The sequence below is a fragment of the Sycon ciliatum genome, chromosome 3 (genome assembly GCF_964019385.1).
Source record: "Sycon ciliatum chromosome 3, ocSycCili1.1, whole genome shotgun sequence".
Taxonomy (NCBI): Eukaryota; Metazoa; Porifera; class Calcarea; order Leucosolenida; family Sycettidae; genus Sycon; species Sycon ciliatum.
The window spans coordinates 31,295,017-31,321,495 of NC_088645.1; the positions used below are offsets into that span (position 1 = coordinate 31,295,017).

At 50.3% G+C, this 26,479-nt stretch overlaps 1 protein-coding gene across 4 annotated transcripts in view; it reads right to left on the reverse strand.

Annotated features, from left to right (window-relative positions):
- Positions 1-26,479, reverse strand: part of LOC135811972 (transcription initiation factor TFIID subunit 12-like) — a 204,636-nt gene that overhangs the window by 7,551 nt on the left and 170,606 nt on the right. Inside the window, exons 3-11 of one of the 4 annotated variants that reach the window (XM_065325249.1) lie at positions 10,588-10,644; positions 9,050-9,370; positions 7,706-7,891; positions 5,763-5,882; positions 5,445-5,471; positions 4,863-4,892; positions 3,274-3,303; positions 2,610-2,639; positions 1,942-2,104 (exon numbers count right to left, since the gene is read on the reverse strand). In XM_065325249.1, coding sequence (XP_065181321.1) covers positions 1,942-2,104; positions 2,610-2,639; positions 3,274-3,303; positions 4,863-4,892; positions 5,445-5,471; positions 5,763-5,882; positions 7,706-7,891; positions 9,050-9,370; positions 10,588-10,644 — 964 coding nt within the window. Of the gene's footprint in view, positions 1-1,941; positions 2,105-2,609; positions 2,640-3,273; positions 3,304-4,862; positions 4,893-5,444; positions 5,475-5,762; positions 5,883-7,705; positions 7,892-9,049; positions 9,371-10,587; positions 10,645-26,479 lie in introns of all 4 variants that reach the window. The other 3 variants (XM_065325247.1, XM_065325251.1, XM_065325246.1) reach the window with 3 other exon arrangements.

Sequence of the window (26,479 nt, forward strand, 5' to 3'; positions counted from 1 at the left end):
ATTATGCCATACCCCACCATTGGAAAATCAATGTGTTATGCACAGACATACAATTATGCCATACCCCACCATTGGAAAATCAATGTGTTATGCACAGACATACAATTATGCCATACCCCACCATTGGAAAATCAATGTGTTATGCACAGACATACAATTATGCCATGCCCCACCATTGGAAAATCAATGTGTTATGCACAGACATACAATTATGCCATGCCCCACCATTGGAAAATCAATGTGTTATGCACAGACATACAATTATGCCATACCCCACCATTGGAAAATCAATGTGTTATGCACAGACATACAATTATGCCATACCCCACCATTGGAAAATCAATGTGTTATGCACAGACATACAATTATGCCATACCCCACCATTGGAAAATCAATGTGTTATGCACAGACATACAATTATGCCATACCCCACCATTGGAAAATCAATGCAACTGCGTTTATATAGAATACTTTTTTTCTTTTCTTTTTCTATTTTTCGGACATACTTTTTGTATGTGCAATGACGGAGACTCAATCGATTTAGGCTAAGGCCTGTGGAGAATCCATAAATACAATTGAAGGGCTCCAATTCAAAACGCTATAAAGACCAAACCGGAGCTTTTGCGTTTTTTTGTAATGGAAGAATTCATTATCACCCCGCGGACGTCTGTGTGTGTCGGTTTTACGGGTCAAAATGAGATACATCCCAGTTAAAATGATGCCTAAAGTTTGTTTTCTTCTGCAAAACACGATAAAGGTCAGTGCTGCTGCAGTGGAAAGTTCAGGAACTGGAAAAACTGCAGTTCCTGAACTTTCCATAAAACCGATTTACATCGTTTTGAATCGGAGCCCTTCAATTGCAAATGCGATGCAGAGGTGGATCGTACTCAAATCCGAACACAAAAACGGACGCATCGATGTTGATCAAAAATTGCAGAGTTTTAATTGATCCTATCGGACTATTGTCAAAGTGAGATGTTGAGACTTGGGCAGTTATTGTAGAAGAAGGTGGCTGCTCCAGACGTTGGACCTACTCAGCTTACTCCAGTTCAGCTGATGAGTCAGTGATGACGAGAGGGGAATTCCCCGAAACACTGTGTGTTGAGCAGAGAGTGGTGCTTTCTTGCAGGCTTCACGAGTGGACCGCCTCACGTACTTCTCATGTGCTCACACGGCAGTCGTGAGTCAGTCGTCTGGGCAGGAAGCGCAAGTTCAAACGTTTGTAGCAGCCATCTTCTTGGACTATTGCTAGTGCCGAAAAATGGAGAGAATTGAAACACTCCTTCATAGATAGTAGCAGCCTGAAACTTGGGAATCTGAAAAAAAATAGATTGTTGTAGGTGACCTTCATGCAAAACAGATTTTTGCCAAAATGTAGGTAACATTCCAATTCTCCATTTCTACCTTGTTCGCTCACACACAATGCAACCAGGCGAAATTGTTTCTGTGCGCATTTCTCCACCGTACAGGGTTTTCTCATTGGAAAGGCAGGTCAACATGTAACTGCTGGTGGCACTTCGGATGTAGGTAATTTCCAGAGCCACTAGCCATGCTTCATATCCTATGAGCGTATACACGTAAGTAGCGTAAAGTACAGCGAGTACGGCGCGTCCTTTTCTGGTCGTATTGTGGACGTGGTGTCCTGCCTGTAGGTCATACCACACGAACCGTGTATACACATTTCACGTTGTGCAGTCAATCCGTATACACGTTAACTTTTGGCGGACACGAGCTGCACACAAAAACCTAAGTGTGACTTTAGTACACTAAGGCTCTCACATCGCACACAATCTATTGCACTCTGCCATAGGATTATGTGTTTTTCCCTGGCTGTGAAATCAAGGTGGGGTGCTCTGGTGGTAATTTACAGTAGAGACCAAGAGCAAACAGTACACAAGCCGCCACACCAGTATAAACTAGAAATTTATAGTAAGATCCTACCTGTGAACCTTCTTGATCTTGAAGGTGAGAAGGATGGCACATGCCACTGTCACGATGCTTACTACACTAGCAATGCCAACGATAGCTGCAGTTGATACACGCTGCTTTGTAGAATCATCGGCAGTGGAAGGCGGATGCAAGGATCGTGTTCCACTTGACATAGCTGATTTTAAGATGTAGGAGGTAGCGAGTTTGTTTGAAGTAGTCGTGGCGTCGTGGGCAGAAGCGCCGATGAAGTGGTAGTTGAACCGTAGGTTGTGACATTTTGGGCCACAAAAGGACATAAACAGAAACGAGGCATTCAGTACGAGATGTCGAGCAGCAACTAGTTACTTCTGACACACTGAGTGGTGTGGTACAGGCATACTGGGCCTACACACAGTACACACCGAACCTACCATGAAAGACACATACATTCTTGCTCGCCTAGACGTATACAGCGTGCACACCGAGCCACCATGAAAGACACATACATCTTTGCACGGCTAGAAACAATTCTGCCACAAGTCTTTCTAGTACATGCTGAAGAAAGTTGTTGTCACTGCTCTAATGGTCACTTCTGCACCAGTAGATGCAACACAGTGGTCATAAAGTGTTTTCAAAACCCATTGCAGTGCTTGATGCACTCACTGAAAGTGCAAGGCAAGGAGAAACAGAAAAGAACGTACCACTGGTGTCATGACTTGTAGGAGAGACTTCTAAATAGAACACAGCAAAATACACGCACATATATTATACCAGCGATTTTTAGGGTAACAAAAGGACATAAACGAAAACGAGGAATTCAGTACCAGAGGTCGAGCAGCAACTAGTTACTTCCGACATGCTCTGTGGTGTGGTACAGACGTACTAGTTGTATACGGAGCACACACCGAGACTGCCAAGAAAGACACATACATCTTAGCACGGCTAATTGCATACAGAGCACACACCGAGACTACCATGAAAGACACATACATCTTAGCACGGCTAGTTGTACACAGAGCACACACCGAGACTACCATGAAAGACAAATACATCTTAGCACGGCTAGTTGTATACGGAGTACACAACGAGCCTACCATTAAAGACACATACATTTTTGCACGACTTGTCGTATAGAGAGTACACAACGAGCCTACCATTAAAGACACATACATCTTTGCGCGGCTAGAAACAATTCTGCCACAAGTCTTTCTAGTACTTGCTGCAGAAAGTTGTTGTCACTGCTCTAATGGCCATTTCTGCACCAGTAGATGCAACACAGTGGTCATAAAGTGTTTTCAAAACCCATTGCAGTGCTTGATGCACTCACTGAAAGTGCAAGGCAAGGAGAAACAGAATAGAACGTACCACTGGTATCATGACTTGTAGAAGAGACTACTGAATAGAACACAGCAAAATACACGCACACAGATACGCACACAGATACCAGCGATTTTAGGGTAGCAAAAGGACAGAAACGAAAACGAGGAATTCAGGACCTGAGCTAGAGGTCGAGCAGCAACTAGTTACTTCTGACATGCTCTGTGGTGTGGTACAGACATACTAGCAGTGTCTGCTCTAGGATTGTAGGACAGCCGGGTACACGTGTACCTGGCGCAACCATTTCAACCGGGTCGGAGCCGGGTACACATGTGCCTGGCGCTGTCTCACCAGCCGAGTCACATGCGAAGTCTGTGGATTCGCCTCTTCGCTGGAGGCTCAAAGCAACACCTCAAACGATCAAGCTCAAACTGAGCACTTGCACACACCGGATACTGACTACTTTCACTTCGATGCGCGCCTCTGCATGATCTGTCACACATACAAGCCAAGTAGTCAATCCCTTCAAAGTTCGAGCGTGTAAAGTACCAACCGGGTCACAGGTGACCCGGTACTATATTTTCAACCGGGTCCAAGCGCCGTCCAACCGGGTCGATTACCCGGCTCACCCGGCTCTGGAGCAGACACTGACTAGTCGTATACGGAGTACACACCGAGCCTACCATGAAAAACACATACATTTTTGCACGACTTGTCGTATAGAGAGTACACACCGAGCCTACCATGAAAAACACATACATCTTTGCGCGGCTAGAAACAATTCTGCCACAAGTCTTTCTAGTACATGCTGCAGAAAGTTGTTGTCCCTGCTCTAATGGCCATTTCTGCACCAGTAGATGCAACACAGTGGTCATACAGTATTGTTGAAATGAGCGTATCTATAACAAACGAGCGATCGGTTCCACTAACGAGCAAGCTATCGAGCGAGCTAACGAGTTTCATTGATGTGGCAAATATGTTTTTTGAATATTTTTTCTAAGTTAGATTTTATTCAGCTGGTTCAAATCATCACCACCGGCATTTGGGATTGCTGCTTCTTCACTTCATTCTGCTGTTTGGTGTCAAGATGTCTTTTCAGCGCCGTCGTTGAGTAGCCTTGGTAAGAATAGACCGTTTTGCAAAGATTGCAAAGAGCCCTGGTCTTCGCTGCTTAGCGGGAGAAAATTTCCAAACGACTGAGCGTAACTTTCACTCGAATGGAGAGGTGACCGAAGCATATCCTGCGACAGGTCAGCAGATGCGGAACAAGACATCAGTAGAGTCCACCAAAGCTGCAACGGCAACTGAAACAACTCAAGTGTCGTGCAGACATACAGTCAACGCAACTGCGAGTGATTTTCACTTTGCGCGGGACTGGACTCTCGATCGACCAGGGAGTTGGAAAATATTTTACGACTCCCCAGTCAACATGTACTGTCATGTGTACGGAGTACGGTGTGCGGTGTTCGTTAGTGCAAACGAGCTGGCCGCACAAACGAGCCGAGTTTCTGGCGAGCGAGCTAACGAGTATCCGGTGAGATCGTTTCAACACTATCATACAGTGTTTTCAAAACCCATTGCAGTGCTTGATGCACTCACTGAAAGTACAAGGCAAGGAGAAACAGAATAGAACGTACCACTGGTAACAGGACTTGTAGGAGAGACTACTAAATAGAACACAGCAAAATACACACAGATAGATACCAGCGCATTTAGGGTAACAAAAGGACATAAACGAAAACGAGGAATTCAGTACCAGGGGTCGAGCAGCAACTAATTACTTCTAACATGTTCTGTGGTGTGATACAGACAAACTAGTTGTATACAGAGCACACACTGAGACTCCCAAGAAAGACACATACATCTTAGCACGGCCAGTCGTATACGTAGTACACACCAAGCCTACCATGAAACACACATCAGTGGCGGATCCAGGATTTGGCCGAAGAGGGGGCCCAAGGTATCCGTCCCGGATGCCCCCTGCCCCCCCCCCCCCCCCCCCCTGGATCCGCCACTGCACATACATCTTTGCACGGCTAGAAACAATTCTGCCACAAGTCTTTCTAGTACACGTTGCAGAAAGTTGTTGTCACTGCTCTAATGGCCATTTCTGCACCAGTAGATGCAACACAGTGGTCATGCAGTGTTTTCAAAACCCATTGCAGTGCTTGATGCACTCACTGAAAGTGCAAGGCAAGGAGAAACAGAATAGAACGTACCACTGGTAACAGGAATGGTAGGAGAGACTACTAAATAGAACACAGCAAAATACACGCACATATATACCGACACACAAGCATATGCGTTACACACAGAAAGGCAGAGATGGAAAGAAGCAAGTGAAAACCTAGATTGCAGCTACTAGTGATCCCCATGTGAAGTACACATAGGTTTTGCCATACAGGAGTGTGCACTCAAACATTGCCAGTGACATTAGTGTTCAGCGCCTGTCTCTGTCTCACCCAAGCATGAACCATGGCACAATTCACAACACATCAATGTGAAGTTGTGTGATGCATAGCACATAAGGCACTTACCCACACACTTGCTCCCTGCCCATATATAGTTTAGTTTACAAATACAGTTGACAGTGCCTTGTCCCATCACGTGATTACAGGATTCAACATTGATGTCATCGGAACATCTAACTCTGCAACCTGGAATGGAAATAGAAGAGAACGGGTGCAAAAAGTGTGCCATTTACCGGTATTATTATAGACCAGCATGTTTGTGTGTTTGCTTGGAACTAGGTCTATTTTAGACGTTAGTTTTATTACGCAAGTCGTCATTGTCGGCAAAAACGGATAGTGAGCGTGAAATTGTGTGCTAGAGTGATCACTATATTTAGATAAGCATAGCAAGTAGAATGTGACCTCCATCACCAGTTAGTAACACTTCGAGACACCAATGACCGGTGCACAACTTCACGGCCATTTGAAACCGCTTTCCAACTGTTCTCGTTCGGCAACTCGACAGACCCAGATAAAGCTGGAAAAATAACTCACTGCTTCACACTCTTAAAACCCCGAAAAAACCCTCATCACTAGTAGTGTGGAAACGATCTCACCGAGTACTCGTTAGCTCGCTCGCCAGAAACTCGGTTCGTTTGTGCGGCCAGCTCATGTGCACTAACGAACACCGTACTCCGTACACATGGCGGTATATATCGACCGGGGAGTCGTAAATATTTTACGACTCCCTGGTACGAAGAGTCCAGTCCCACGCAAAAAGAAAATCACTCGCAGTTACAGTGACCGTATGCCTGCACAACGCGAATGTGTTTCAGTTGTCGTTGCAGCTTTGGTGGCCTCCACTGATGTCTTGTTCCGCATCTGCTGATCTGTCGCAGGACATGCTTCTGTCAACTTTCCATTCGAGTGAAAGTTAGTCCCAGTCATTTGGAAGTTTTCTCGCGCGATGCAGCGAAGAACAGGGCTACTTGCGATCGTTGCAAAACGGTCTATTCTTACAAAGGCTGCTCAACGACTGCGCTGAAACGACATCTCGGCACCAAACAGTAGTCCGAAGTGAAGCAGAAGCAACCCCAAATACCAGCAGTGATAATTATTTGAACCAGCTGAATTGAATAAGAAATCGAGCTTAGAAAAAAATACGTAAAAAATCATATTGCCACATCAATGAAACTCGTTAGCTCTCTCGATAGCTTGCTCGTTAGTGGAACTGTTCACTGGTTTGTTAACCCCTTTAGCGCAAGCGTCGTACTGGTACGACGCACATGAGTTGCATGCCCCACGGCCGTCGTACTAGTACGACGCGCGCTGTACACTGTACAGTGAACCTGCATCTCATAGTTGTGGGGTCCGTGTTGAGTCCATAGCGACTTATTCAAACTATCGTAACTCACCCACTACTTGGTCGATTCTCACAATCGAAACCTGTATCTGCACGTGAAAACTCTCAGTTAGCGATAGAAACAATCGCCGATGCATTACGACTACCGGTTGTTGAGATATGCGACTCGACACGGCAAATTTCAACTAGATTTTTTCGTGCAGTCTGCAGAACGCGTATTTTCCATTGTGGATCATTTTTGCGCTACTTGCTGCCATGGAAACAGGATTCAAATGATGGTGGTAGATACCGTGAGTCTTGACAAAACATTTGAGCTCGATACGAGCAAGGAGACCGAAATGGCAGCTGAATATTTGACCCCGGTTAGTCTTGGCCGTACTCGAGTCTGTCGAGCACGTTGATGAAGTTTGCCAGACTGTAGCACGGGGTTTTGGTTTCGCTCCGAGCTGGGTTTGCCACCAGTTTGTTCCTCGGCTCAAGACCTTTCCACGAAGCTCAAGATCGTGGAATTCGTCCAACGGAAGGTAAAGTTATCGATCCTTGAACAGGTAGTACTTTCACGGGAAAATACGATTTTTACAGGTGTTGACGTTTGGGCGCGTTCAGGTAGCGTCGTGCTAAAGATACGCTTGTTTCAACACCAATAATAACTAGTGTACCGACTTACTTTCACATGCTGGTGGTCTTGGGTTCCATACTCCGCCACTCTGGCATGTAGAATAGGTCACATCCAGACTGGTGTTAGCAAGAAACCCCGTTTGACACTGTACTGATATGTTCGTACCAATCGCCCTGCTAAAATCAGTAATGGGTTTGAAGTTGTGTTTTGCAAAAATGAGATCTGGACAAAGTTCTGGAAACAAAGAAGAGAACATTCAAGCCGGTTGTAGGTTTTGTGGTAGCAAGTCTTCAGTGTGCAATAATGGATAGAGTGAAGACTTGAGAAATAAACCATGATCGGAATTTCAAAATTTGGGACTTGATGGAGAGTTGCAAAGTATTAGGAAAATAGACCAGGTTCCTCGTACTGCTCTTTTTCTCTCCGAAACTCAACACTTGCTAATCAGATACGAAAGAAAGAAAAACCTCCTCAGTCACACCACCAGGACTCGAACCAGGGATGTTCGCGAGAAAGGTCCCTGGTTCGAGTTAGTCCCATATAGTCCCATATTAGCTGCAGTATGTGAAAGTGAACAAGCGCCCTACATCAGAGCATCCGGACACGAGTCCGTGTATGGAAGGTGTGGGGGAAAGCATACGGGGTGCAGTGACAGACGTACAGCCAGCATGCAACACAGAGTGTGCATAAACCATGAGCGGAAATCACGTATTATTCATGCCGAAATGTGAATATAGGTCATGCACAAGTTCTACCAAACTAGGCTATTGTTCCTTGGAATATAAATACTCCAACATAGTCGGAGACCAGGTTCTAGATGCGCCTATGAAAGGACGAGAAAAACTGGTCGGATCGATAAGGTTACCGGAGACTCAAGTTTCACTGTGCAGGAACGTAGTGTTATTTTGTATCACGCATGTGCAATAGTCAGGTGTACACACACACACATGTGCAATAGTCAGGTGTACACACACACACATGTGCAATAGTCAGGTGTACACACACACACATGTGCAATAGTCAGGTGTACACACACACACACACATGTGTACAATAGTCAGGTGTACACACACACACACACACATGTGCAATAGTCAGGTGCACACACACACACACACACACACACACACACACACACACACACACACACACACACACACACACACACACACACACACACACACACACACACACACACACACACACACACACACACACACACACACACACACACACATGTGTACATACACGTAATATTGCGAGTGAGACACACAGCTAATAAATCATTTCTTAATTTTATTCTCCTTTCTACTCCAGTAACCATGCTGTACAGTACACAGTCAGTTATTGAGAGATTATTGCACAGAAAATAGGAAATGGTTTCAAACTTACCTACAATGTTGAGTTGATATGTTTGTGTTGAGTTGTTATCCACTGTTCTGCAATGGTACAGTCCAGTGTATGAAGTGTCCAGTATAGGATGTACTGTGGCGTTCACCTGTACAATAGTACCTCCTGAGAAGGCACCTGTCTCAGCCAACACTAGACTACCATCAGTCTTCTCTAGTCGAATGAAGGGTCCTGATCCACTGATCACAACACATGCAGGTAAGTAACTGGTAACATTGGCTGTAGGTTGTCCATCACCAAATGTCACGCGGAATGCTGTTGTTGATTGTCGTGTACCAGCAGCATTTAGACTGACATGTTGACCTGTATGAAGGTACACATGTGGAACAGTGTGACAATGCTAACTCAATACATCACTACCGGTAATGACAATGACCTGACAATACTATCACAATGCTACCTAAATACATCACTACCAGCAATGACAATGACCTGACAATACTATCATAATGCTAACTCAATACATCACTACCAGCAATGACAATGACCTGACAATACTATCATAATGCTAACTCAATACATCACCACCAGCAATGACAATGACCTGACAATACTATCACAATGCTAACTTAATACATCACTACCAGCAATGACAATGACCTGACAATACTATCATAATGCTAACTCAATACATCACCACCAGCAATGACAATGACCTGACAATACTATCATAATGCTAATTCAATACATCACTACCAGCAATGACAATGACCTGACAATACTATCACAATGCTAACTTAATACATCACTACCAGCAATGACAATGACCTGACAATACTATCATAATGCTAACTCAATACATCACTACCAGCAATGACAATGACCTGACAATACTATCATAATGCTAACTCAATACATCACTACCAGCAATGACAATGACCTGACAATACTATCATAATGCTAACTCAATACATCACTACCAGCAATGACAATGACCTGACAATACTATCATAATGCTAGCTCAATACATCACTACCAGCAATGACAATGACCTGACAATACTATCATAATGTTAACTCAATACATCACTACCAGCAATGACAATGACCTGACAATACTATCATAATGTTAACTCAATACATCACTACCAGCAATGACAATGACCTGACAATACTATCATAATGCTAACTCAATACATCACTACCAGCAATGACAATGACCTGACAATACTATCATAATGTTAACTCAATACATCACTACCAGCAATGACAATGACCTGACAACACTATCATAATGTTAACTCAATACATCACTACCAGCAATGACAATGACCTGACAATACTATCACAATGCTAACTTAATACATCACTACCAGCAATGACAATGACCTGACAATACTATCATAATGCTAGCTCAATACATCACTACCAGCAATGACAATGACCTGACAATACTAGCACAATGCTGCAGTTGCATTAGCCTTCACACAAACATCAGGGAAGCGAACAACATTGTCATCTGACACACATGAAAATAATGACATTGCCAGAACCAAATTCATCCACCACAATATATCTTACCATTGCAGCCTGTCAGCAACAGGGGACAGAAGAGAAGCAAGCAGCCAATCAGGACACCTTCACAGTGGGACACACAAAGAGAAAATGAGAACAGAGATCTAAATTTTAAAAATGACACTAATGTTGGGTATGACTAGTATGGAAAGGACGGGAAGCTAAATGAATCGCACACGAAACTAAAAACCTTGCAATCTTTGTTGGGTATGAGTATGGAAAGGACGGGAAGCTAAATGAATTGCACACGAAACTAAAAACCTTGCAATCTTTGTTGGGTATGAGTATGGAAAGGACGGGAAGCTAAATGAATTGCACACGAAACTAAAAACCTTGCACCCTTTGTTGGGTATACATGCATTGAATGGGTTGAATCCAACCAATTCCATTTGCATGCAAACCCATGCCTGGTAAGATGTGAACCATCAACCCACAAGGAAATCCTGATACCCACAGGCCCCGGTGCATTGCCAAAGCATGATTTTGACAATAGCTGAAGAGGTCTAAAAGGGGGTGCATTTCACTTTGCTCAGAAATGCGCCGTTGAAAAGCAACAGAAGTGTACACGCGCCCTCATTACAGGAAGCTTCCGTAAAAAGGCTCACGAACTGAAAATTTTATTTGTGCTTCGAGGCCGACTTGCTCTCCCATCACTTCTGTGAGGATGAAACAGTCCTTTGTTCTGGAAAGGAAAGGAGAAGATAAGTATACTAGGGTGGAAAGGGGTGATCCGAGTACCCGAGTAGCCGTCTGTTTACCTGCTGATCCGTTAGCAAACGAGTACCCGTTAGTCATGTACGACGTTCCGGTACGGTATTGTTAGCTGGCTTCTACAGTCGTACAGTTCGCTGTAAAGTTTGAATGTGTTGTTGCTGGTTGGATCCTGCTACATATGACAACTCCTCGGACTGTTTTGCATGCTAGGGATGTAAGTGTGCATGCTCTGCTTGTCGCCATGCAGTGCACTTGCTGTCAAGTGCATGACTTTGCTTGTCGCCATGCAGTGCACTTGCTGTCAAGTGCATGACTTTGCTTGTCGCCATGCAGTGCACTTGCTGTCAAGTGCATGACTTTGCTTGTCGCCATGCAGTGCACTTGCTGTGAAGTGCATGACTTTGCTTGTCGCCATGCAGTGCACTTGCTGTCAAGTGCATGACTTTGCTTGCCGCCATGCAGTGCACTTGCTGTCAAGTGCATGACTTTGCTTGTCGCCATGCAGTGCACTTGCTGTGAAGTGCATGACTTTGCTTGTCGCCATGCAGTGCACTTGCTGTCAAGTGCATGACTTTGCTTGTCGCCATGCAGTGCACTTGCTGTCAAGTGCATGACTTTGCTTGTCGCCATGCAGTGCACTTGCTGTCAAGTGCATGACTTTGCTTGTCGCCATGCAGTGCACTTGCTGTCAAGTGCATGACTTTGCTTGTCGCCATGCAGTGCACTTGCTGTCAAGTGCATGACTTTGCTTGTCGCCATGCAGTGCACTTGCTGTCAAGTGCATGACTTTGCTTGTCGCCATGCAGTGCACTTGCTGTCAAGTGCATGACTTTGCTTGTCGCCATGCAGTGCACTTGCTGTCAAGTGCATGACTTTGCTTGTCGCCATGCAGTGCACTTGCTGTCAAGTGCATGACTTTGCTTGTCGCCATGCAGTGCACTTGCTGTCAAGTGCATGACTTTGCTTGTCGCCATGCAGTGCACTTGCTGTCAAGTGCATGACTTTGCTTGTCGCCATGCAGAGCACTTGCTGTGAAGTGCATGACTTTTCTTGTCGCCATGCAGTGCACTTGCTGTCAAGTGCATGACTTTGCTTGTCGCCATGCAGTGCACTTGCTGTCAAGTACATGACTTTGCTTGTCGCCATGCAGTGCACTTGCTGTGAAGTGCATGACTTTGCTTGTCGCCATGCAGTGCACTTGCTGTCAAGTGCATGACTTTGCTTGTCGCCATGCAGTGCACTTGCTGTCAAGTGCATGACTTTGCTTGTCGCCATGCAGTGCACTTGCTGTCAAGTGCATGACTTTGCTTGTCGCCATGCAGTGCACTTGCTGTCAAGTGCATGACTTTGCTTGTCGCCATGCAGTGCACTTGCTGTCAAGTGCATGACTTTGCTTGTCGTCATGCAGAGCACTTGCTGTCAAGTGCATGACTTTGCTTGTCGCCATGCAGTGCACTTGCTGTCAAGTGCATGACTTTGCTTGTCGCCATGCAGTGCACTTGCTGTCAAGTGCATGACTTTGCTTGTCGCCATGCAGTGCACTTGCTGTGAAGTGCATGACTTTGCTTGTCGCCATGCAGTGCACTTGCTGTCAAGTGCATGACTTTGCTTGTGGCCATGCAGTGCACTTGCTGTGAAGTGCATGACTTTGCATGTCGTCATGCAGTGCACTTGCTGTGAAGTGCATGACTTTGCTTGTCACCATGCAGTGCACTTGCTGTGAAGTGCATGACTTTTCTTGTCGCCATGCAGTGCACTTGCTGTCAAGTGCATGACTTTGCTTGTCGCCATGCAGTGCACTTGCTGTCAAGTGCATGACTTTGCTTGTCGCCATGCAGTGCACTTGCTGTCAAGTGCATGACTTTGCTTGTCGCCATGCAGTGCACTTGCTGTGAAGTGCATGACTTTTCTTGTCGCCATGCAGTGCACTTGCTGTGAAGTGCATGACTTTTCTTGTCGCCATGCAGTGCACTTGCTGTGAAGTGCATGACTTTGCTTGTCGCCATGCAGTACACTTCCTGTGAAGTGCATAACTTTGCTTGTCGCCATGCAGTGCACTTGCTGTCAAGTGCATGACTTTGCTTGTCGCCATGCAGTGCACTTGCTGTCAAGTGCATGACTTTGCTTGTCGCCATGCAGTGCACTTGCTGTCAAGTGCATGACTTTGCTTGTCGCCATGCAGTGCACTTGCTGTGAAGTGCATGACTTTTCTTGTCGCCATGCAGTGCACTTGCTGTGAAGTGCATGACTTTTCTTGTCGCCATGCAGTGCACTTGCTGTGAAGTGCATGACTTTGCTTGTCGCCATGCAGTACACTTCCTGTGAAGTGCACTTGCTGTGAAGTGCATGACTTTGCTTGTCGCCATGCAGTACACTTGCTGTGATGTGCACTTGCTGTGAAGTGCATGACTTTTCTTGTCGCCATGCAGTACACTTCCTGTGAAGTGCATAACTTTGCATGTCTGCAGTTCTGGTATGAAATGTGGAAGGCTATTGTATAGTCACTGTTTAAAGGGTAACCGGGTAACTATTTGGACTCAGCTCAGGGGTGTCGGAACGTAATTTAGTGTGCTACGGTCAGCTATCTGAAGTACAATTTACGCGTGAGGGAGGGGTGGCGGAGCCGAAAATGTTTGGAAATTTAGAGCCCAAATCAGCACATTTTATTGATTCACAGGGTACTTGCGGCAAATAGTGGTAGGGTCAATACCATAGTGACCGTAGCGTGTCCGACGCCCCTGCAGCTATTTAGTTTCAGCTGTACGGCACCAACCCGAAATGCCGAAATTAAAACGCTGAGGAAAATTTTCAAATCGGCTTTGGTGATGTAGTAGCATTCACCGCGTGCCGAAAAATAAATTGCTGTTAAAATGTCGAAAATCATGAAATGCCGGAATTTTGTCTATGCACAGGAGCAGTTCTAAAATTGGTCCATGGAGCCAGATCCCAAGCTGGACGCCCAAGCTGGACCCCAAGCTGGAAACCAAGCTGGATCCCAAGCTGGACCCCAAGCTGGAAACAAAGCCGGATACCAAGCTGGATATCAAGCCAGATCCGAAGCTGGACCCCCAAGCTGGAAACCAAGCTGGAAACCAAGCCGGATGCCAAGCCGGATCCCAAGCAAGATCCCAAGCCGGATCCCAAGACGGACCCCAAGCTGGATCCCAGGCCGGATACCAAGCTGGATCCCAAGCCAGATCTCAAGCCGGATCCCAAGCCGGATCCCAAGCCGGACACCAAGCCGCATACCGAACCGGATCCCAAGCCGGATCCAAATCCGCATCCCCAAGCCGCATCCCACTGATGCCGGCAAAGTCAAAAAAGGCAGACCTGAGTGTGGCCTTCACCAGAGCAGGGATCAAGCTATTGGACAACATCAAGGGAATAATAATAATAATATTCTCGGGATCCGCGTCGGCATCGCTTGAATGTTCAGAAACACACAAACCAGCCTTCGCATCCGCAGGCCACCACTATGCCTGTTCACCTTAGTTGCGGATGCAGACCTCACAAGTGAGTCAGGGGAGAGGAGGTTAATCTCTCAACCAATCGGGCGTGTAACAGCCCATAACCCTGTAAACTGCATCCTTGTTATTCTCACTCCGAGCTGTGAGTACCCAGTTGACCGTGGGTATCGGCACAGTTCAACACGCGTAATAAAAAGTCTTTTTACGCGCTCCCTGCTACCAGCGCGGGTCTTGAACTCGGGACCTGATGATTCGCAGGCAGGCCTGCAAACCAATCGGCCATATGCGTTGGTCCTCAAGAGAATAGCAACCGTAAGGGAGATAAAACTGTCACTTGTTGAGTTTGTCTTGAAAAGTAGAATGTTTGCTTAAACCGCAAGAAGTGCAAGCAAAAACTGTATATCCACCTATGGTTGGTGATTATTTGTACGAGATGTGTGCAAGTCCACGCACTAGCGCTAGTTCGATAAGCGGGGTGCAGTATACTCGCAATGTTGATAAGGTGAAGGTGTACCTATCGAGTTTACAATTAGAGCAACACGCAGGTAAGGACGCTGATCGCGTACCGGCACACGGCCCTGTCCCGAGCGGGCACCATATGCAGCAAAAAGAAAATCCGAAGTATCTCGACACGGGCAAAGGTGTTATATCTTTTGAACTCGTCAGCTTCAGCCGTGGTCGCAGCCATTGTTTCGCAGCCGTCATCGCAGCCATTTTGTCGCAGACGTGGTCCCAGCCATTTTCGCAGAAGTGGTCGCAGCCATTTTTTCGCAGAAGTGGTCACAGTCATTTTCGCAGCCGTGGTCGCAGTCATTTTCGCAGCCGTGGTCGCAGCCATTATTGCAGCCGTGTCGCAGCCATTTTCGCAGCCGTGGGCGCAGCCATTTTGTCGCAGCCGCGGTCGCAGCCATTTTTGCTGCCGTGGTCGCAGCCATTATTTCGCAGCCGTCGTCGCAGTAACTTTCGCAGCGGTGGTCGCAGCCTTTTTCGCAGCCGTGGTTGCAGCCATTTTTTCGGAGCCGTGATCGCACCCATTTTTTCCGCAGCCGTGGTCGCAGCCATTTTCGCTGCCACTTTCTGTGTCGCAGTCATCGTCTCAGTCTGTGCCTCCTCCGTTGTCACAACCGGTTTCTGTGTAGCAGTTATCGTCGCAGTCTGTGCCGCCTCCGTTGTCGCAACCGTTTTCTGTGTTGCAGTCATCGTCGCAGTGCCGCCTCCGTTGTCACAACCATGTTCTGTGTCACAGTCGTCGGTGCAGTCTGTGCCCCCTCCGTTGGCACAACCGTTTTCTGTGTCGCAGTCGTCGTGGCAGTCTGTCCCGCCACCGATGTAACAACCATTTTCTGTGTCGCAGTCTGTGCCGCCTCCGTTGTCGCAACCGTTTTCTGTGTTGCAGTCATCGTCGCAGTCTGCGCCGCCTCCGTTGTCACAACCGTTTTCTGTGTCGCAGTCGTCGTCTCAGTCCGTGCCTCCTCCGTTGTCGCAACCGTTTTCTATGTCACGGTCATCGTCGCAGTCTGTGCCGCCTCCATTGTCGCAACCGTTTTCTGTGTTGCGGTCATCGTCGCAGTCTGCGCCACCTCCGTTGTCACAACCATTTTCTGTGTCACAGACGTCGGCGCAGTCTGTGCCCCTTCCATTGGCACAACCGTTTTCTGTGTCGCAGTCGTCGTGGCAGTCTGTGCCGCCTCCGATGTAACAACCATTTTCTGTGTCGCAGTCGTCGTCGCAGTCTGTGCCGCGTCCGTTGTCACAACCGTTTTCTGTGTCGCAGTCGTCGTCGCAGTCTGTGCCGCCTCCGTTGTCACAACCGTTTCTGTGTCGCAGTCTGTGACGCCTCCGTTGTCGCATTTGCTGCCTACATGTATGTCACAACCGCTGTTTGCAACGCAGACATTTTTTCGCAGCCTTCGTCTCAGCCATTTTCGCAGCCGTCGTCGCAGTCATTTTTTTCGCAGCCGTGGTCGCGGCCACTTTCGCCAGCTGTGGTCACAGCCCTTTTCGCAGTCGTTGTCTCGAACATTTGTTCGCAGCCGTGGTCGCAGTCATTTTCGCAGCCTTGGTCGCAGCCATTGTTTCGCAGCCGTCGTCGCAGCAATTTTGTCGCAGCCGTGGTCGCAGCCATTTTCGGAGCCGTGGTCGCAGCCATTTTTTCGCAGCCGTGGTCGCAGTCATTTTCGCAGCCTTGGTCGCAGCTATTTTCGCAGCCGTGGTAGCAGCAATTTTTGCAGCCGTGGTCGCAGCCATTTTCGCAGCCGTGGTCGAAGCTATTTTTCGCAGCCGTGGTCGCAGCCATTTTCGCGGCCGTAGTCGTAACCATTTTCGCAGCCGTGGTCGCAGCCATTTTCGCAGCCGTGGTCGAAGCCATTATCGATACGCAACTACTGCCTGCATCGCATTCATTTTCACAGCCGTTATTTGTGCTCAGTCGTTGTCTGTGTCGCAACCGCTGCCGTGGTCGCAGCCATTGTTTCGCAGCCAGCGTCGCAGCCATTATGTCGCAGCCATTTTCGCAGCCGCGGTCGCAGCCATTGTTTCGCAGCCGTCGTCGCAGCCATTTTCGCAGCAGTGGTCGCACCAATTTTTTCGCAGCCATGGTCGCAGCCATTTTTGCAGCAGTGTCGCAGCCATTTTCGCAGCCGTGGTCTCAGCCATTTTTACGCAGCCGTCTACGCAGCCATTTTCGCAGTCGTGGGCGCAGCCGTATTACGCAGCCGTGGTTGCAGCCATTTTCGCAGCCATGTTTGCAGCCATTTTTTAGAAGCCGTGGTCGAAGCCATTTTTCGCAGCCATTTTGTCGCAGCCGTGGTCGCAGCCATTTTGCAGCCGTGGTCGCAGCCATTTTCGCAGCCGTGGTCTCAGCCATTTTTCGCAGCCGTGGTCGCAGCTATTTTCGCGGCCGTAGTCGCAGCAATTTTCGCAGCCGTGGTCGCAGCCATTTTCGCAGCCATGGTCGCAGCCATTATCGATACGCAACTACTCCCTGCGTCGCAGTCATTTTTACAGCCGTTATTTGTGCTCAGTCGTTTGTGTCGCAACCGCAGCCGTGGTCGCAGCCATTGTTTCGCAGCCGTCGTCGCAGCCATTTTGTCGCAGCCGTGGTCGCAGCCATTTTCGCAGCCGTGGTCGCAGCCATTGTTTCGCAGCCGTCGTCGCAGCCATTTACGCAGTCGTGGCCGCACCCATTTTTTCGCAGCCATGGTCGCAGCTATTTTCGCAGCCGTGTCGCAGCCATTTTCGCCGCCGTGGTCCCAGCCATTTTTTCGCAGCCGTCGACGTAGCCATTTTCGTAGTCGTGGTCGCAGCCATATTACACGGCCGTGGTTGCAACCATTTTCACAGCCGTGGTTGCAGCCATTTTTTAGAAGCCGTGGTCGCAGCCATTTTTTTCGCAGCCATGGTCGCAGCCATTTTCGCAGCCGTGGTCGCAGCCATTATCGCAGCCGTGGTCGCAGCCGTTGTCGCAAACATTTTTTCGCAGCCGTGGTCTCAGTCATTTTCGCAGCTGTGGTCGCAGCCATTTTTGCAGCCGTGGTCGTAGCTATTTTCGCAACCGTGGCCGAAACCATTGTTTCGCAGCCGTAGTCGCAGCCATTTTGTCGCAGCCGGGGTCGCAGCCATTTTCGCAGCCGTGGTCGCAGCCATTTTTTTCGCAGCCGTGGTCGCAGCCATTTTTTTCGCAGCCGTGGTCGCAGCCATTTTCACAGCCGTGGTCGCAGCCATTATCGCAGCCGTGGTCGCAGCTATTTTTGCAGCCGTTGTCGCAAACATTTTTTCGCAGCCGTGGTCGCAGTCATTTTCGCAGCCGTGATCGCAGCCCATTTTTCGCAGCTGTGGTCGCAGCCATTTTTGCAGCCGTGGTCGTAGCTTTTTTCGCAGCCGTGGCCGCAGCCATTGTTTCGCAGCCGTCGTCGCAACCATTTTGTCGCAGCCGTGGTCGCAGCCATTTTCGCGGCCGTGATCGCAGCCATTGTTTCGCAGCCTTCGTCGCAGCCATTTTCACAGGCGTGGTCGTACCCATTTTTTCGCAGCCATTTTCGCAGCCGTGTCGCAGCCGTGGTCCAAGCTTTTTTTACAGCCGTCGACGCAGCCATTTTCGTAGTCGTGGTCGCAGGGATATTATGCAGCCGTGGTTGCAGCCATTTTTTAGAAGCCGTTGTCGCAGCTATTTTTAGCAGCCGTGGTCGCAGCCATTTTTTCGCAGCAGTGGTCGCAGCCATTTTCGCATCCGTGGTCGCAGCCATTATCGCAGCCGTCGTCGCAGCTGTTGTCGCAAACATTTTTTCGCAGCCGTGGTCGCAGTCATTTTCGCAGCCGTGATCGCAGCCCATTTTTCGCAGCTGTGGTCGCAGCCATTTTCGCAGCTGTGGTCGCAGCCATTTTCGCAGCCGTTGTCGCAGCCATTATCGATACGCAACTGCTGCCTGCGTTGAAGTCATTTTCACAGGCGTTATTTGTGCTCAGTCGTTGTCTGTGTCGCAACCGCAGCCGTGATCGCAGCCATTGTTTCTCAGCTGTCGTCGCAGCCATTTTTTCGCAGCCATGGTCGCAGACTTTTTCGCAGCCGTGGTCGCGGCCATTTTCGCCAGCTGTGGTCGCAGCCCTTTTGGCAGCCGTTCTCGCGAACATTTTTTCGCAGCCGTGATCGCAGTCATTTTCGCAGCCTTGGTCCCAGCCCTTTTTTCGCAGCCGTGGTCGCAGCCGTGGTCGCAGCCATTATTTCGCAGCCGTTGTCGCAGCCATTTTATCACAGCCGTGGTCGCAGTCATTTTCACAGCCGTGATCACAGCCCATTTTTCGCAGCTGTGGTTGCAGCCATTTTTGCAGGCGTGGTCGCAGGTATTTTCGCAGCCGTGGCCGAAGCCATTGTTTCGCAGCCCGTCGTCGCAGCCATTTTGTCGCAGCCGGGGTCGCAGCCATTTTCGCAGCCGTGGTCGCAGCCATTTTTTCGCAGCCGTGGTCGCAGCCATTTTCGCAGCCGTGGTCGCAGCCATTATCGCAGCCGTGGTCGCAGCTATTTTTGCAGCCGTTGTCGCAAACATTTTTTCGCAGCCGTGGTCGCAGTCATTTTCGCAGCCGTGATCGCAGCCCATTTTTCGCAGCTGTGGTCGCAGCCATTTTTGCAGCCGTGGTCGTAGCTATTTTCGCAGCCGTGGTCGTAGCTATTTTCGCAGCCGTAGCCGCAGCCATTGTTTCGCAGCCGTCATCGCAATCATTTTGTCGCAGCCGTCGTCGCAGCCATTTTCGCGGCCGTGATCGCAGCCATTGTTTCACAGCCGTCGTCGCAGCCATTTTCACAGCCGTGGTCGCACCCATTTTTTCGCAGCCATTTTCGCAGCCGTGTCGCAGCCGTGGTCCAAGCCATTTTTTTGCAGCCGTCGACGCAGCCATTTTCGTAGTCGTGGTCGCATCGATATTACGCAGCCAAGGTTGCAGCCATTTTCGCAGCCATGGTTACAGCCATTTTTTAGAAGCCGTTGTCGCAGCAATTTTTAGCAGCCGTGGTCGCAGCCATTCTTTCGCAGCCAAGGTCGCAGCCATTTTCGCATCCGTGGTCGCAGCCATTATCGCAGCCGTGGTCGCAGCCGTTGTCGCAAACATTTTTTCGCAGCCGTGGTCACAGTCATTTTCGCAGCCGTGATCGCAGCCCATTTTTCGCAGCTGTGGTCGCAGCCATTTTTGCAGCTGTGGTCGCAGCCATTTTCGCAGCCGTTGTCGCAGCCATTATCGATACGCAACTGCTGCCTGCGTTGAAGTTATTTTCACAGGCGTTATTTGTGCTCAGTCGTTGTCTGTGTCGCAACCGCAGCCGTGATCTCAGCCATTGTTTCGCAGCCGTGGTCGCAGCCATTTTGTCGCAGCCGTGGTCGCAGCCATTTTCGCAGACGTGGTCGCAGCCATTGTTTCGCAGCCGTCGTCGCAGACATTTTCGCAGCCGTGGTCGCACCCATTTTTTCGCAGCCATGGTCGCAGCCATTTTCGCGGCCGTGTCGCAGCCATTTTCGCAGCCGTGGTCCCAGCCATTTTTTCGCAGCCGTCGACGTAGACATTTTCGTAGTCGTCGTCGCAGCCATTTTGTCGCAGCCGTGGTCGCAGCCATTTTCGCAGCCGTGGTCGCAGCCATTGTTTCGCAGCCGTCGTCGCAGCCATTTTCGCAGCCGTATTTCGCAGCCGTCGTCGCAGCCATTTTGTCGCAGCTGTGGTCGCAGCCATTGTTTCGCAGCCGTCGTCGCAGCCATTTTCGCAGCCGTGGTCGCACCCATTTTTTCGCAGCCATGTTCGCAGCCATTTTCGCGGCCGTGTCACAGCCATTTTCGCAGCCGTGGTCCCAGCCATTTTTTCGCAGCCGTCGACATAGCCATTTTCGTAGTCCTGGTCGCAGCCATATTACGCAGCCGTGGTTGCAGCCATTTTCACAGCCGTGGTTGCAGCCATTTTTTAGAAGCCGTGGCCGCAGCCATTTTTCGCAGCTGTGGTCGCAGCCATTTTGTTCGCAGCCGTGGTCGCAGCCATTTTTGCAGCCGTGGTCGCAGCCATTTTTCGCAGCCGTGGTCGCAGCTCTTTTCGCGGCCGTAGTCGCAGCTATTTTCGCAGCCGTGGTCGCAGCCATTTTCGCAGCCATTATCGATACGCAACTACTCCCTGCGTCGCAGTCATTTTTACAGCCGTTATTTGTGCTCAGTCGTTGTCTGTGTCGCAACCGCAGCCGTCGTCGCAGCCATTGTTTCGCAGCCGTCGTCGCAGCCATTTTCGTAGTCGTGGTCGCAGCCATATTACGCAGCCGTGGTTGCAGCCATTTTCACAGCCGTGGTTGCAGCCATTTTTTAGAAGCCGTGGTCGCAGCCATTATCGCAGCCGAGGTCGCAGCCATTTTCGCAGCCGTTGTCGCAAACATTTTTTCGCAGCCGTGATCGCAGTCATTTTCGCAGCCGTGATCGCAGCCCATTTTTCCCAGCTGTGGTAGCAGCCATTTTTGCAGACGTGGTCGTAGCTATTTTTGCAGCCGTGGCCGCAGCCATTGTTTCGCAGCCGTCGTCGCAACCATTTTGTCGCAGCTGTGGTCGCAGCCATTTTCGCAGCCGTGATCGCAGCAATTGTTTCGCAGCCGTCGTCGCAGCCATTTTCACAGCCGTGGTCGCACCCAATTTTTCGCAGCCATTTTCGCAGCCGTGGTTCAAGCCATTTTTTCGCAGCCGTCGACGCAGCCATTTTCGTAGTCGTGGTCGCAGCGATATTACGCAGCCGTGGTTGCAGCCATTTTCGCAGCCGTGGTTGCAGCCATTTTTTCGAAGCCGTTGTCGCAGCCATTTTTCGCAGCCGTGGTCGCAGCCATATTTTCGCAGCCGTGGTCACAGCCATTTTCGCATCCGTGGTCGCAGCCATTATCGCAGCCGTGGTCGCAGCCATTTTCGCAGCTGGTGTCGCAAACATTTTTTCGCAGCCGTGGTCGCAGTCATTTTCGCAGCCGTGATCGCAGCCCATTTTCGCAGCTGTGGTCGCAGCCATTCTCGCAGCTGTGGTCGCAGCACTTTTCGCAGAAGTTGTCGCAGCCATTATCGATACGCATCGATATCATTTTCACAGGCGTTATTTGTGCTCAGTCGTTGTCTGTGTCGCAACCGCAGCCGTGGTCGCAGCCATTGTTTCTCAGATGTCGTCGCAGCCATTTTGTCGCAGCCGTGGTCGCAGTCATTTTTGCAGCCGTGATCGCAGCCCATTTTTCGCAGCTGTGGTCGCAGCCATTTTCGCAGCTGTGGTCGCAGCCATTTTCGCAGCCGTTGTCGCAGCCATTATCGATACGCAACTGCTGCCTGCGTTGAAGTCATTTTCACAGGCGTTATTTGTGCTCAGTCGTTGTCTGTGTCGCAACCGCAGCCGTGATCGCAGCCATTGTTTCGCAGCAGTCGTCGCAGCCATTTTGTCGCAGCCGTGGTCGCAGCCATTTTCGCAGACGTGGTCGCAGCCATTGTTTCGCAGCCGTCGTCGCAGACATTTTCGCAGCCGTGGTCGTACCCATTTTTTCGCAGCCATGGTCGCAGCCATTTTCGCGGCCGTGTCGCAGCCATTTTCGCAGCCGTGGTCCCAGCCATTTTTTCGCAGCCGTCGACGTAGACATTTTCGTAGTCGTCGTCGCAGCCATTTTGTCGCAGCCGTGGTCGCAGCCATTTTCGCAGCCGTGGTCGCAGCCATTGTTTCGCAGCCGTCGTCGCAGCCATTTTCGCAGCCGTGTTTCGCAGCCGTCGTCGCAGCCATTTTGTCGCAGCTGTGGTCGCAGCCATTGTTTCGCAGCCGTCTTCGCAGCCATTTTCGCAGCCGTGGTCGCACCCATTTTTTCGCAGCCATGGTCGCAGCCATTTTCGCGGCCGTGTCACAGCCATTTTCGCAGCCGTGGTCCCAGCCATTTTTTCGCAGCCGTCGACATAGCCATTTTCGTAGTCCTGGTCGCAGCCATATTACGCAGCCGTGGTTGCAGCCATTTTCACAGCCGTGGTTGCAGCCATTTTTTAGAAGCCGTGGCCGCAGCCATTTTTCGCAGCTGTGGTCGCAGCCATTTTGTTCGCAGCCGTGGTCGCAGCCATTTTCGCAGCCGTGGTCGCAGCTCTTTTCGCGGCCGAAGTCGCAGCTATTTTCGCAGCCGTGGTCGCAGCCATTTTCGCAGCCATTATCGATACGCAACTACTCCCTGCGTCGCAGTCATTTTTACAGCCGTTATTTGTGCTCAGTCGTTGTCTGTGTCGCAACCGCAGCCGTCGTCGCAGCCATTGTTTCGCAGCCGTCGTCGCAGCCATTTTCGTAGTCGTGGTCGCAGCCATATTACGCAGCTGTGGATGCAGCCATTTTCACAGCCGTGGTTGCAGCCATTTTTTAGAAGCCGTGGTCGCAGCCATTTTTCGCAGCCGTGGTCGCAGTCATTTTTTTCGCAGCCGTGGTCGCAGCCATTTTCGCAGCCGTGGTCGCAGCCATTATCGCAGCCGAGGTCGCAGCCATTTTCGCAGCCGTTGTCGCAAACATTTTTTCGCAGCCGTGGTCGCAGTCATTTTCGCAGCCGTGATCGCAGCCCATTTTTCCCAGCTGTGGTCGCAGCCATTTTTGCAGCCGTGGTCGTAGCTATTTTCGCAGCCGTGGCCGCAGCCATTGTTTCGCAGCCGTCGTCGCAACTATTTTGTCGCAGCCGTGGTCGCAGCCATTTTCGCAGCCGTGATCGCAGCAATTGTTTCGCAGCCGTCGTCGCAGCCATTTTCACAGCCGTGGTCGCACCCAATTTTTCGCAGCCATTTTCGCAGCCGTGGTCCAAGCCATTTTTTCGCAGCCGTCGACGCAGCCATTTTCGTAGTCGTGGTCGCAGCGATATTACGCAGCCGTGGTTGCAGCCATTTTCGCAGCCGTGGTTGCAGCCATTTTTTAGAAGCCGTTGTCGCAGCCATTATTTCGCAGCCGTGGTCGCAGCCATATTTTCGCAGCCGTGGTCACAGCCATTTTCGCATCCGTGGTCGCAGCCATTATCGCAGCCGTGGTCGCAGCCATTTTCGCAGCCGTTGTCGCAAACATTTTTTCACAGCCGTGGTCGCAGTCATTTTCGCAGCCGTGATCGCATCCCATTTTCGCAGCTGTGGTCGCAGCCATTCTCGCAGCTGTGGTCGCAGCACTTTTCGCAGCCGTTGTCGCAGCCATTATCGATACGCATCGATATCATTTTCACAGGCGTTATTTGTGCTCAGTCGTTGTCTGTGTCGCAACCGCAGCCGTGGTCGCAGCCATTGTTTCTCAGAATTTCGTCGCAGCCATTTTGTCGCAGCCGTGGTCGCAGCCATTTTCGCAGCCGTGGTCGCGGCCATTTTCGCCAGCTGTGGTCGCAGCCCTTTTCGCAGCCGTTGTCGCGAACATTTTTTTGCAGCCATTGTCGCAGTCATTTTCGCAGCCTTAGTCGCAGCCCTTTTTCCGCAGCCGTGGTCACAGTCATTGTTTCGCAGCCGTCGTCGCAACCATTTTGTGGCAGCCGTGGTCGCAGCCATTTTCGTAGCCGTGATCGCAGCCATTTTTCGCAGCCGTGGTCGCAGTCATTTTCGCAGCCTTGGTCGCAGCTAATTTTGCAGCCGTGGTAGCAGCCATTTTTGCAGCCGTGGTGGCAGCCATTTTCGCAGCTGTGGTCGCAGCCATTATCGATACGCAACTACTGCCTGCGTCGCATTCATTTTCACAGGCGTTGTTAGTGCTCAGTCGTTGTCTGTGTCGCAACCGCTGCCGTGGTCGCAGCCATTGTTTCGCAGCCAACGTCGCAGCCATTTTGTCGCAGCCGTGGTCGCAGCCATTTTCGCAGCCGTAGCCTCAGCCATTGTTTCGCAGCCGTCACCGCAGCCATTTTCGCAGCCGTAGTCGCACCCATTTTTCGCAGCCATGGTCGCAGCCATTTTCGCAGCCGTGTCGCAGCCATTTTCGGAACCGTGGTCCCAGCCATCTTTTCGCAGCCGTCGACGTAGCCATTTTCGTATTCGTGGTCGCGGCCATATTACGCAGCCGTGGTTGCAGCCATTTTCGCAGCCGTGGTTGCGGCCATTTTTTAGAAGCCGTGGTCGCTGCCATTTTTCGCAGCGGTGGTCGCAGCCAGTTTTCGCAGCCGTGGTCGCAGCAATTTTTGCGGCCGTAGTTGCAGCCATTTTCGCAGCCGTGGTCGCAGCCGTGGTCGCAGCCATTTTCGCAGCCGTGGTTGCAGCTATTTTCGCAGCCGTGCTCGCAGCCATTTTCGCAGCCGTGGTCGCAGCCATTTTCGCAGCCGTTGTCGCAGTCATTATCGATACGCAATTGCCGCCTGCGTCGCAGTCATTTTCACAGCCGTTATTTGTGCTCAGTCGTGGTCTGTGTCGCAACCGCAGCCGTGGTCGCAGCCATTGTTTCGTAGCCGTCGTCGCAGCCATTTTGTCGCAGCCGTGGTCGCAGCCATTTTCGCAGCCGTGGTCGCAGTCATTTTCACAGCCGTGGTCGGCAGCTATTTTCGCGGCAGTGGTAGCAAGCCATTTTTGCAGCCGTGGTCGCAGCCATTTTCCCAGTCGTGGTCGCAGCCATTTTTCGCAGCCGTGGTCGCAGCCATTTTCGCATCCGTGGTCGCAGCCATTATCGCAGCCGTGGTCGCAGCCATTTTCGCAGCCGTGGTCGCAGCCATTTTCGCAGCCGTCGTCGCAGCCATTTTGTCGCAGTCTGTGCCGCCTCCGTTGTCGCCACCAGTTTCTGTGTAGCAGTTATCGTCGCAGTCTGTGCCGCCTTCGTTGTCGCAACCGTTTTCTGTGTCGCAGTCATCGTCGCAGTCTGTGCCACCTCCGTTGTCCCAACCGTTTTCTGTGTCGCAGTCTGTGCCGCCTCCGTTGTCACAACCATTTTCTGTGTCGCAGTCATCGTCGCAGTCTGTGCCGCCTCCGTTGTCACAACCGTTTTCTGTGTCGCAGTCGTCGTGGCAGTCTGTGCCGCCTCTGTTCTCGGCACCATTTTCTGTGTCGCAGTCGTCGTCGCAGTCTGTGCCGCCTCCGTTGTCACAACCGTTTCTGTGTCGCAGTCGTCGTGGCAGTCTGTGCCGCCTCTGTTCTCGGCACCATTTTCTGTGTCGCAGTCGTCGTTGCAGTCTGTGCCGCCTCCGTTGTCACATTTGCTGCCTACATGTATGTCACAACCGCTGTTTGCAACGCAGACATTTTTTCGCAGCCGTCGTCGACGCCATTTTTTCGCAG